Source organism: Ixodes scapularis, unplaced genomic scaffold (genome assembly GCF_016920785.2).
Source record: "Ixodes scapularis isolate PalLabHiFi unplaced genomic scaffold, ASM1692078v2 PGA_scaffold1__304_contigs__length_218370807, whole genome shotgun sequence".
Classification (NCBI taxonomy): Eukaryota; Metazoa; Arthropoda; class Arachnida; order Ixodida; family Ixodidae; genus Ixodes; species Ixodes scapularis.
Window position 1 is genome coordinate 10,124,637 of NW_024609846.1, and position 12,039 is coordinate 10,136,675.

The 12,039-nt window shown below is 46.3% G+C and overlaps 1 protein-coding gene across 1 annotated transcript in view; it reads right to left on the reverse strand.

Annotated features, from left to right (window-relative positions):
• Window positions 1-12,039, reverse strand: part of LOC8038370 (retinal dehydrogenase 1) — a 28,179-nt gene continuing 16,140 nt past the window's right edge. The window contains exons 5-12 of the mRNA XM_029991455.3: window positions 10,803-10,864; window positions 7,834-8,076; window positions 6,869-6,971; window positions 5,618-5,808; window positions 3,467-3,789; window positions 787-861; window positions 625-664; window positions 1-150 (exon numbers count right to left, since the gene is read on the reverse strand). Coding sequence (XP_029847315.2) covers window positions 118-150; window positions 625-664; window positions 787-861; window positions 3,467-3,789; window positions 5,618-5,808; window positions 6,869-6,971; window positions 7,834-8,076; window positions 10,803-10,864 — 1,070 coding nt within the window. The 3' untranslated portion in view covers window positions 1-117. The remainder of the gene's footprint in view (window positions 151-624; window positions 665-786; window positions 862-3,466; window positions 3,790-5,617; window positions 5,809-6,868; window positions 6,972-7,833; window positions 8,077-10,802; window positions 10,865-12,039) is intronic.

The window sequence follows — 12,039 nt, forward strand, 5'->3', positions numbered from 1 at the left end:
TGACGATAAAAATACAAACGACTGGTTTTATTTGGCGTCTAGTAACAAAATACGGTTTAGAAAAACGGTGCTCTCTGGGAAACACCCCGTGAGAGTTCTTGAGGCATCGGCGTTCCTTTACGAGTGCTTCTGGGGGATCTTGATTGTAACCTGAAGGATAAATCGGTAGAGAGAGAGAGTTGTCATGTGCATACCAATCAACACGCGAAGCACAAGTTAGAATTTATTATGCGTAGATTAAAAACTTACTTTTTATTCGTATTAACAAATGAGACTAACCTTATGATGTATACGATGGCGGTTTGCACTAAGAGTATTTTTGGTGCAGCAACAAGTTAAGGTGACCATTGGTTTAAAAAAGTAAGGAATTAAAATAAGAAACACGAATTTAAATATTCAGCTTGAGAATAAATATTTACTTAGCGCTGAAAGAATTATAGTCGTCACGATGATTATTTTTTTTACGGTCATACGTTAGAAATATGGGAAAGTGAAGTAGAGACGTAGTGGCTAGAATAAAGAAGCGTAATCCGTGACAGCGCTTCCGCATTGATTATACACGTAATTACTGCCCTAGTGTGTTAGACGTGTGCGTCACATCTTACGTATAGAAATTGTACTTACGGTCTTAACTTCCAGGTAGTTTTTGATGCCGTCCTCTCCGCTGTAGAACAGAAATAATTAAACATGTAGTGAAAACATATTTGTATCAGCGTCTTGCGTAACCTGAGCTCACACTTTTGAATAGCCAAATTCGCACATGAATAATAAGAAAGAAACCCTCACCATTCACGACCGAGTCCAGACTGCTTGTAGCCTCCGAAGGGTGCTTGCACGGTGGCAGCCAGGTAGGTGTTAACCCTGAGACAGAAAAATAACAAACATAATTTAATGTCCAAATCAGGCGGATAAGGGCTCTTAGAAAAGAGGATCTGTATTAATGCGTGTATTTTTAAAACCGCATCAATAAATGTAACTGAGAGTTATCTCATCTAATGTAACAAATCAACAATAGGCGGTCAAGCAGTGCAATCTAACAATAATTGGTAAAACGCTATGAATACTGAACACTTAAAGACACGCAGGGTGTGTCTTACCAGACGGGAGGAAAAAATAAAGTGATTATGTTTGGGCTTTTTGCTTTGTGATTCGGCCTTCAGAGTTGTTATTGACTTTCAGCTAATTCTGCAAACTCTTTCGCTGGGGAGCGAAGATAAGATGAGCAGAACTCGCCACGTCCCGATTTTTCAAACCCCTTTCAGACGTAAGAAGCGCACGTCGAAATAAGGCGCGAGATCACGAGTCGATTCGCCGATACTTTAAAACGTGTCTGCGTTTTGAAGACCTTGAGCGTGCCCGGCTAATATGGGTGTTAAGCCTTCGGTAGCTATAGTATTTTGGCTATAGTATTTTGGCGCTGTATATACTGATCATGAACCAACTAGCCCAAATTTCTACTTTGCTATAGTATAAGAATGTGCGCATGTCCGGCACCCACTTAACAAACCAAATGAAACAAATGCAAGACATCAGGGTTTTGTAGCTGTGTTGCGGGCTGTATAATTGTGTTTTTTTTTCTTTTGAAATAAATAAATAAAAATAAAAGTGGGAGTCTTTGAAATTTTAGTTTCTTTTGTTAATTTGTGTTTGCGAATTTTTAAACTTGCTACAGTGTGGTCGGGTTTATGGCGGAAACCATAAAAGCGAAAAATAAAGAACGAACATGTGCCGAGTTCATTTTGTGACCTAAATAATAAAACCAAGAATAAATCTTTTTTTTTTTTTGACGTGCTAAGTACATGTTTTAGCGCTTAATGTAATATAGAGTCGCAATGCACGAAACTAAATACGTTGATCGAGAAAAGTGGCTGCTTTTTTTTCGAAAACACACCTGCGGACCACAGCTAGCAACAGCTGCTTTACTCAGTGCAGCTAGTTTTGTCAGGTTCGGGATATTTAGAGGAATAAAGTCACGCATAATTCATCAATGCAGGCGCGACGGAGAAAATCTGATTGCCTAATGTCTATTTTCATTGCCTTCCATAATTTAATATCTTTTAGAAACCCGGTTAAACGTACGTTAAGTTTTAACGAAGTTGCGAGCCCGTAATTGCTTTCCAAACAAAAGTAAAACGTTTTAGAAGATGAAATTACGAAAATTCGAAGAGTATTTTATTGAAAATGGTTGTGCTTTATACTAGCGATTATATAAATTTAGCTTCGATTTAGCTAGCCATAAAAATGCCACCACACGTCTTCACTCTATTTTTGTTAACGGTCTTTACGAGCTATTATTAGCGAGCTTGATTCCAAAACAAACACGCACATAGACGTAGAACAGACAAAAATGAAAGATTGAGACCAGTGACAACGCGTTTGAAGCTGGAATTTAAGAGCGACGCTAACAAAAATGATAGAAATAAATAAATACTGCAGCGTCCTTTATCTCCAAAGTGGCATGATGCATGCTATGCAGTTTTGAAGGAGCGATTGTATAAATACGCTTGAAAGACATTAAACAGTCATATTGGGGAGTGAACTTGTCCGTGTATCTGTTGTCCTTCAGAAAACCCGCGTCTCGGGTAAACTCATCCTGTTTAAGCCCTCGTGTTTTGTTGAAAGAGCTTGTACATGTCTGTCTGTCTTCTGTTTGTGTTTTGCTTTCTTGGTATCAGTATTAACCCAACATGCCGGTTAAACTCATCAGAAGATATTAACTGACATCACGTGGCCCGACGAGACGTCAATTCACGCTCTTTCACGGTGTGATGAATCACTGTGCCACGTGACACGAAGCCGCGTGGCACGACTTGACACCATAGCGTAACTTGACGATAGGTCACGTGAAGGTATCGTTGACATCCCGTGCCTGGGGCATGCGTGGTCATGAGGACGCACGGAGGGACACATTTCTAGGAATGGGGGGTCTCGTCTCGTTATCCGCCATGTATTACATACCAAGCGGGCAACGAAGTTTGCTTTGACAGGCATCGTAATCTGACGCAGAATTTTCGCAACTCCCAGACGGTTCGCGGCCGCGATCGTTGGACCAGAACAGGAACTCGAACGTCCGAGGGCCCCGCCGAACTGTAACGCGCAGCTCTCGTGTCCATTCGTTTGGGGACATGGACTTCATTGGCCACCCGCCGCTCTGACTAGCAGCCGAACGAAGTGTTTCCTGCGAGCTCCCTGCGCAGACGGCAGCAATTGGGTCTCCAGAGTGCTTTGCAGGAAAGTAGTCGACCGAGACGTTTAAATCTGCGACGACATTGCTAATACATCGTACAACAAGACTGTCTGAAGACAAGTTCGAAACATTCTTTTAGCATGCTTGAGACATGACCACAGATAACTCCTATCATTTCTGCATGGAACACAGAGTCCTTTGTATGATTTATGGGAAGGATAAGCGCCGATATTAGAGTGGGAGGCCGTGCCTGCGCCCCGGGTTAGAGAGACGACCCACCACACGGTGCCGGCCTGCACTCCGTTGGCGAAGGTGATGGCGGTGTTCAGGTCCTTAGTGACGACGCCCGCGGCCAGGCCGTACGTGGTGTCGTTGGCCCTGCGGAGCACCTCTTCCATTGTCTTGAACTTCATGATCTGCTGGACCGGACCGAAGATCTCTTCCTTGGCAATCCGCATGTCGTCGGTGACGTTGCTGAACACCGTGGGCTCGACGAAGTAGCCCTCGTTGCCAATCCGGTTCCCGCCGATCTCGACTTTGGCACCCTCCTTCTTGCCAGATTCGATCAGACCCAGGATCTTCTGGAATTGCTCGTCATCGATCTGCGAGGAAGTATTAAAGGCCGGGTTAAAGGATAAGCTTTAATGACCACGTGTGCGGAAATTCGACCTTTGCCGAGTTTGGTTTGCGCAGAATAATTTTGCGTGATGACTACCGGTCACTTGAAAACAACCACGGATACATTTTAGTATGGGGTGTATACTCTTGAATACGCCATTTTGTTGCTAATATTTTTTACCTGATAATTAAAAAAACCAATAACGGTCAGATAAAATCGTCACTACCATGACGAGTACGGAAGAAAAATGTCGAAATTGCTGCTGTTGCTACGCCGATTCTCGACGAAATGTGGTAGCGTTTAGTGCAGGGGTTCCGACTCGGAGAAGGCGGTTTCGGGTACAGCCACCGCAGTTTTCCTTACTCTCCGCCGTTTACTGTTGCTTTCAAGTAACCAACCTTTCCCTCACTGTGTGTCGGCGGTTTCGCACAAACGACGTGGTCGCGGCCGAGCCTCAGTTTTACGTACCTACCACGGCCACTCGATCCCCTCCGCTCCCGCGGTACGTCACTGGAAGCGTGCGAGAACACTCGCGTGTAAAGCTCCAGCAACATTTTTCCAACGCCTCAAACGCCTCACCCACCTCGGCATCTCCCAGCGTATACGAGCGCGTCGATCGAAACCACATACAACAATGTGACGCGCGCGCGGCGCCGATGTATGCCTCGGCCAGATCTCGACTTAGCGTCGGAAGTGGCTTGACAGGCAGCGACCAATAAGAGTCACGCGTGGCAGAAGTTGGGGCCAGGCGCGCAGCGAGGTGTACGACAGCATCGGGATTGACAGGTAAATTATCTTGCGGCGTAAACTTGAGCCGGAAGGTTTCTAAGCTCTAAATAAACATTTTGCAACACTAATGCACTGTACTGGTGGCTGCTGTTGGTTGTCCGATGATTTAGGCCTAGTCGATCTGGCGACTTTGGGCAGGGACGGACAGACGCGGTATAGCGTGCTTCCCCATGAGGTTGGTCGGCCTTACTCTCGTCAGGTGTCGCTGACGCGGAGAGACGCGGACCCCGGCGAAACGCGTCCATGTGGCTGGGCCTTAAATGGTACTCCGGTGTTTTCTTCCAAGTCCCTGATCGGCCTGAAAACTGGCTAAATACGCTAACAAACATCGCTAAAATAGTAACCTAAATATTGGGCCAAAATATTGTTTTCACGAAGATGAGCGGAAGTCTACTGGCAACACGGAAAAGTGACGTCAACAAAAGGCAGGGGAATTCACTATTTGGACTGTAGACTTTGTACCCAACGGATTACGAGCAGTTTCATGGTGTCAATAGGTGAGTGGAATTCGGCAACTTCCGGTTTCTTAGGAAATTCTCTTACTGTTGACAAGCGACGAAGATGAGCTGCGAGCCTGTGCAAGCATGGTTGTGAAACCCCCAGACTAGTTTTCAGAACCGTGCTTAGACAGGCTCGGAAATCATCGTCGTCGTGTTACAGCTGAATAAAATTTTCCAAGGAACCGGGTTGCCAAACGCTGCCAACCCATGGAATGCTTCGGAAGCTCGCTCCTGCACCCGCGAGACAGCACGAAACAAATGCTCAGCATAGTCCACGTTTAGATTCTTCGCTCGACCTGCAAGCCTGCCTTCCCTCGGCGTCACGGCACTGAAAAGCGCGGGTATAATCGAATGTTAGTTTTGGAATCATTTTCACTTGTCGATTTCACAATAACTATTCCGAGTTTACTTATAGATGCGCCTATGGTTTCCGAATAGGATAGACGACTTCTCTGGAGGTACGTTTGAAACGAAGTGTTTTGTAACGTGACGGGTTTAAGCTGGTGCGTCGCAAGTTCTCACCTGTGGTCCTTGTTCAGTCTTGTCGTCGAAGGGGTTCCCCACCTGGGTCCTCCTCTCAGCCGCGAGCGCTTTGGCCTTGGCCACAAATTTGTCGTGGATGTCTTCGTGTACGTACAGCCGACTAGCAGCCACGCAGCACTGGCCCATGTTGAAGAACAAGCCCAGATGTGCAATGCTGGCAGCTTCGTCCACTGCAGATAACAGAGGCAAGGGTGAAACCAGAGCGACTTCAAATCCTTTGATGAAAAGGGCTTCTGACAATAAACTTGTAGCAACAAGTCGTTCTTAGTTTCTTGTAAGAAAAGTCGTTTCACCATAAAGCAAGGCCGTAACCTTTTCAATGTTTTCGTGTAATTAAAGACAAAAATAAGGCCGGCCGATTTAAATGGTTCTGAAAGTTAATATGGTTCTTTAGCGCTATGTTATGCGCAGTGTACGTCGTTCAAGGATCCTCACTACTCGTATATCTTCGCTGAGTTAATAATAGCGTCAATCCAGTGTAGCATGTTTCGGGAACTTGTCTTCGAGAGGTTAGCGGCAATGCCGGGAGTCACTATCTTCCGCTAAGATATATTAGGCTGATTGATGTAAGTCGCATCAACTTGTAGCCAAGTGGATGCGACTTAAGTTATGGTTAATTGGCCTGTTCTGATGCGCTCTTATGCCCGAGTCCCCACTACAGCAACAACAAAAACAACCCACACCGACAAGCCTCGTGCACGCGCAGTATACACTTGAAGGTACATTTGACAAGCTTGTAATAACTCGTGCTTACTTCATGCACACCCAAAGATGTGCTTGAGGCTTGCCAGTGCATGTTTCAGTGTCTCACTCTAGTGGGACTGACGTTATGCCCTAGTCCCACTACAGCGGCAAAGAGAAACAAACAAGAACAAGTCTCAAGCACGCGATGATACCGGTGGCAGGAAATACACTCGTACTTACTTCACAAGCGCAGAGAGGCTTAAATCCTGCTAAAGGTACCTTCGCGTGCATGCTGCAGATGCTTAAAGTTGGTCGTTGTCGGTTGTTTGTGTTTCTTAAGCCAAGAATGCCATCACTGCCACAATCACGAGTGCACAAGCCCGCTGCTTTGAGGCGTTCTCCCACAGACCGAGCACTCCGCGCAAGAAATGCACTTTTCAAAGCCAGGAGCGCCAGCTAGCTCGTGCTTGTAGCTTCGAGCTGCAATTTCGGCTGAAGGGTGAGCGGTGTATAGTGTTACTCGGGCGTTACAAAACCGGAACTCACAGTCGGCGTCTGGGAAGATCACCAGGGGGCTCTTGCCGCCGAGCTCCAGGTTAACACGCTTTGTGTTGCACCTTCCTGCGGCTTCCTGAATGAGCTTCCCGACCTGAAGGATAAAACGATAGGATTACTAAAAAGTTATACCCCGTGCTTACAGTGTGGCGTGGTCTATCGCCACGAGCAAATTATTTTGGCACAAAGTAGTTCACGGCCACCTAGGTTGTGATATGCTGAACCATTGTAGATTCCCGCGCGGGCTCCAGTGTTCAGAGGCTGGTGCATATTTTCACCGTTTATTGAGCCTAAACTATAACCAGTGAAAAAAACAAAACAAAACAAAAGAACGAAGGTTTGCTTAAATAACCTGACGCCTCATGATGGTGCGCTCTCAGAGTATTTGTTTTGTTCAAGAAGAGCACGTCGTATACATCTTTTCAAATCGCGTTTTGTATGTCGAATTGCGATGCGTTAGTATTTGGAGTCTTGGCGTGGCCTTCTATGTGCATACTGTGACCGATTGTTGGTCTGAGGTACGAGACAAATAAATTATTATAATTACCATAGTCGTTATCACTATTATTATTATTATTATTAATATTATTTTTATTTTTATTATTAACCAGTTACGCCCCACTGTTTCCTGCTGGACTGGAAAAGTCCGATCTGGAGGATAAAAGTTAGTAATCTTTGCCGTCGTGATTCGTTTTTCCTGTTCTGCAGGAATGCGAAATCCAATGCATCTTTAAAGCGGGGGCACTGCTTATACACCATACAAAAGACAGTCTGCATACAGATTCAAACGCGGGTCAACTCGAAATCCGAGCTTCGAATGCCGCATGGAAATGAGTTGAAGAAAACTTGGCACGCGGCATTTGAACCATAGATATTGCGATGACTCGTGTTTGCAGTGTGACCCCGACATGGGAGCGAGTTTCAAGTGCGCAACGGCCGCCAGAAGACGTACGCACCTCCGTGGATCCGGTGAAGGAGACCTTGTTGATTTCGGGGTGCTCGGCGATGGCCGCCCCGGCCGTGGGTCCGTAGCCCGGGACCACGTTGACCACGCCCGGCGGGATGCCGGCTTCCTTGACCAGGCTCGCGACGTACAGGGCCGTCAAGGGAGTCTGTTCGGCGGGCTTCACTATGCACACGCAGCCGGCCGCCAGGGCGGGGGCGATCTTCATCGCGATCAGGACCACCGGGAAGTTCCACTGCGCGCCAGGATGGAACCACATCATGTCTAATATCCTCATTGCACTCTTAAAGGGGCGATGCAACAATTTTTGCACTTTACGCAAATACCGCTTGGAACGGATCCCTGACGTAAATGACCTATGAAACACGCGTTCGTTTTTCAACCCACGCAATAAAAGTTCCAGAAAGCACGGGTGCGCATTTAGGGGGTAAGCAAACGCACGAGGTGCGCAAGGAGAAGTGCAACTTGCGCACCACTAAATATACCAGATAAGTTAACAGCTTGCTTTTATTTAACTGCACACTTGCGTAAGAAATGAAGTCTAACTTTAATTATGCACCAGCAGCTTGGAAGTAGGCCACAGCATGTGGTTCAGCATTCATTCGTGAGTGGAACTAGATTAATAGACCTCTTGCAAACTCGGAAGTGATTTTAGCAGCGTAATGCAACGCAAAGCAACTTGAGAGCCCATAGACCCGTTGCTCTGGGGCAGGGGGCGCGAGCGCATCCGGAAGACGCGACCATGCTATGATGGTTGAACCATCCAGGTGGCTGTAACATTCGATTTTGCACGTGCCACGTTCGAATGAAAGCATCTGAAGATGCGCAATAACAAAACCTCAAACAAAAAAAAAAAAAAAAAAGAATTATGCAGCTCGCGGCCGCAGCGTCCCATTAAACATTCCTTTCATCTTTGCCTTCTTTCATAGCTTCCGCGAGCACGTACGTTTCACTTTACGTGATAGCGAAGCCGAAGCTACTCGCAAAAGCACGTCCTCCTGAAAGATGCTGGAACTGCACGAGCGCGCGAGCTTTTTAGGGACGCTGGAAGCTCGCAGCTCGCTCCTGTAGCCTCTGCTACGCTGGCACTTAGATTGGAACGGAGTAGAAAAAAAAACTCTGGTGGGGAAGCGTATTGACGCATGTTCGAAACCCGAGCGAAATATTCTATTTTGCTCGCCTGGAGCGCTGCTCAAAACTTGAGAACTACGGGCCTATTGGCCACTAAGTTTCGGTTTAGATCGGCCAACCTCACTTCACGACGTCACGTAAAGACCAAATACAGTGCTTGCACTTCTCAAATATTCGACTGTCCTTAGATGCATAGTACCGTAGGCGTTGCCTACCGCTACGGATAAAGTGCTGGGGCACGTTGGGCTCCCGACGAGCCGGAGTCTGTACGCAGGTATACACACGGGACGAAGGTGGCACTGGGGAGAAGTATACTGGGCTGGTCATTCTGATCCATCGGCTTCTCAATGTCCGAGGTGTCGTAAATTTTTCGCGAGCCCGGAGGGTCGTGCTGGACCCTGGAGTGGTAGCCGGGCAGGCAGACAGGTATGGGACGCGGCAGGCAGTACAGCGATTTCTCGCTAAGCCTAGACAGGCGCCTAATGCCGCTGGAGGTCCGTATTTCAACAGGGGCTCTCACGAAAATGGATGGGCGCGATGCGAGCGAGCACAGACTTTTATTTTTATGCAGTGCTCGGATGTACTACTTCATTAATGGGCGATCGAAACCGAAACCATGCCAATCTTCTTCATGGCCAACCAGGTCCAATAATGCAACGCGCACAGTGTTGCATCTAGAAATTTTTGGAAGTAGTAAACGATTTTATGACCCGAGACCAGCAAGCAATACCGTTTAGCTGTAAAGGCACTCCAGTTTCACAGACTTCACACACTCCAGTTTGAGTGAGAACACAATGGTGTCATAATATCCAGTGGGACTGGAACACTTCCGTTTCGCGCATATCACCTAATTATTTGCGCACACTTTCACCGTGTGTATAAGAATCTTATGACGGACTTATAAGGGACGGTTGCATAGATAGTAATATATTGGATCTCGCAAATATTGCAATAACTACAGCCCAGCGCGTTCTTTGTTCGCTTATTGCGTTACATCGTCGCAAGTGATCACAAGGGACTCGATTGCACTCAAAGGCAAGTGTGTGAATGAGGCTTAACTCACTGTGAGCAGCACAAAAATGACTTATTTTCTGTTCTATTTTTTTTTTTTTTTGCTGAAGGAACACTGACTGGTGATCTGAAATTGTGCGATTAGCATTTTCGCCCCATACCCGCCGTTAGCTGATCTTTAAATCTGCTGTTCATTTAGTTTTTTGAATGGGAATCCTGGATGTATAACTGGGGTGCTATGTTGCGCTTTTTGCACTCCCAGGAGACTTGGAAGAGGCCCTACATTGGGAGAAACTCAGTGAGCGTAGAAAATTGTTTAGGATGAAATTTTTAGATGATATCTACAACAATAGACTATTAATTAACAGAGGTGTGTTTTTACACGAACCGTTTTATGTGTCCGAAAGAGCAGATCACCCCAAGAAGATTAGACCATACTCTTGCCGTACCGACACCTTTGCTTTTTCCTTCTTTCCGAAAACCATTGAAGAGTGGAATAGGTTGCCGAAGGATGTGCTTGCGGCAAATTTGTTTTTTTGAATTTTCAATTGTGTAGTGTTTTTATAGACAGTATGTTTTTATTTAATTTCATTATTGATCCATAGAAAGTGTTTTGCTTTTTGTTTGTTTTTTTGTGTATTACTTATATTCTAAAACAAAAGTGTTTGTATCAAACCCACCCCCTGCAATAATGCCTCACGGCGAAGCAGGTTTTTTCTGTAAATAAAAAAACAAAACAAAAAAACATAGCCCCCCCTGGACAAGGATGATGTACGCATGCTAGCATTCCGGGTGCGCATGTGCAAAAGGGGTTCTCACCGGCAAGATCTGTCCGCACACGCCCACCGGCTCCATTCGGGTGTAAGTGAAGAGGTCGCCATCTGAAAGCAGCAGAAGACGTTCAATGCAGCTTTGCAGAAAATTCCGCAAGGTCTCTCGTCAATCCCAAAATGAACCGCGCGGGGAATAGTGGGGTCGCGTTCCGACGTACGCTCGTGCCAGCTCAAATACCCTGTGCATCCTGCAGGAAGTGGCTCAATGATTTCTCTTACCACTGCGACTTCAGAACACAAAGAAAGCAGAGCGAACACACGACAAAGCCGATACCTGCTATGCTACCGGCCTGCTTGATTTCCGCCCCTGGCACAGAATCAAAACGACACGAGCCTTTTTTTTTTTTTTTGTTGCGACGCGTTTTTGCAACGACGAGTTTTTGCAATATCGGATATGTCCACGTTTCGTAAAACACTCTGCATATAAGTAGCAAATAATAAAATGATTGGGAACACATATGCGATGGAATAATACATTAACGAGGAACGCATACTCCAGCTAGGAGGTAGCAGTGGCGGCACGTGGAAAACAATGTCTGCTACGAACCCGACCGCGATGGGCCACTGCGAGCTCTTTTTCGCGGTTGTAGACGAGTCGTCCGATTTTCCCGCCCAGGACCTTTTATCCTCGTCGTCGTCCACCCCTTTCGATGGCGTGACTGGCGCAACCGCGAGACTCCGACATGGTTCGTTTCTGCCGGGCACTATTTAGCTACTTCAGTGAGAACTTTGCGGAAATATGAAGCTGCTAAACAGAAAAAAAGTCGCCCACCTCGAAATAGAAACTCGCAAACGCAGATGTTTTAGGGAAAGTGTGGCCAGAGGGGTCGGACGTTTTGAAAGATACTCATTTAGGAGCGCCCTTAGACTTAGAACAAAAATAAATAAAGTGCAGCAAAAGCAAACACGAATAATGTTTAGGTATTAAATGTGATATTTCCCACACGATAATCAAAAGCTCCGCGTCAAACCGATTTCGAGGAATAGTTCTTCCTGACGTGCTCCCCTCGCGGTTTAGCAGGAATGCAATCGATATCAACTCAGAGTGCTCCGTTTATTTATCATGCGATTCCGAACGCCGTTTATTACAGCTACCATCAGTTAAGGAACCTAAGCTAAAGGTAGCTTTAAGCTGCCGTGTGAATTTGGTATTAGAGCAATAAACTGGTATCTCGTTCACCAGACGGAAGTGACTGCTGCTTGGCTGCCGCCATGTTGAACAA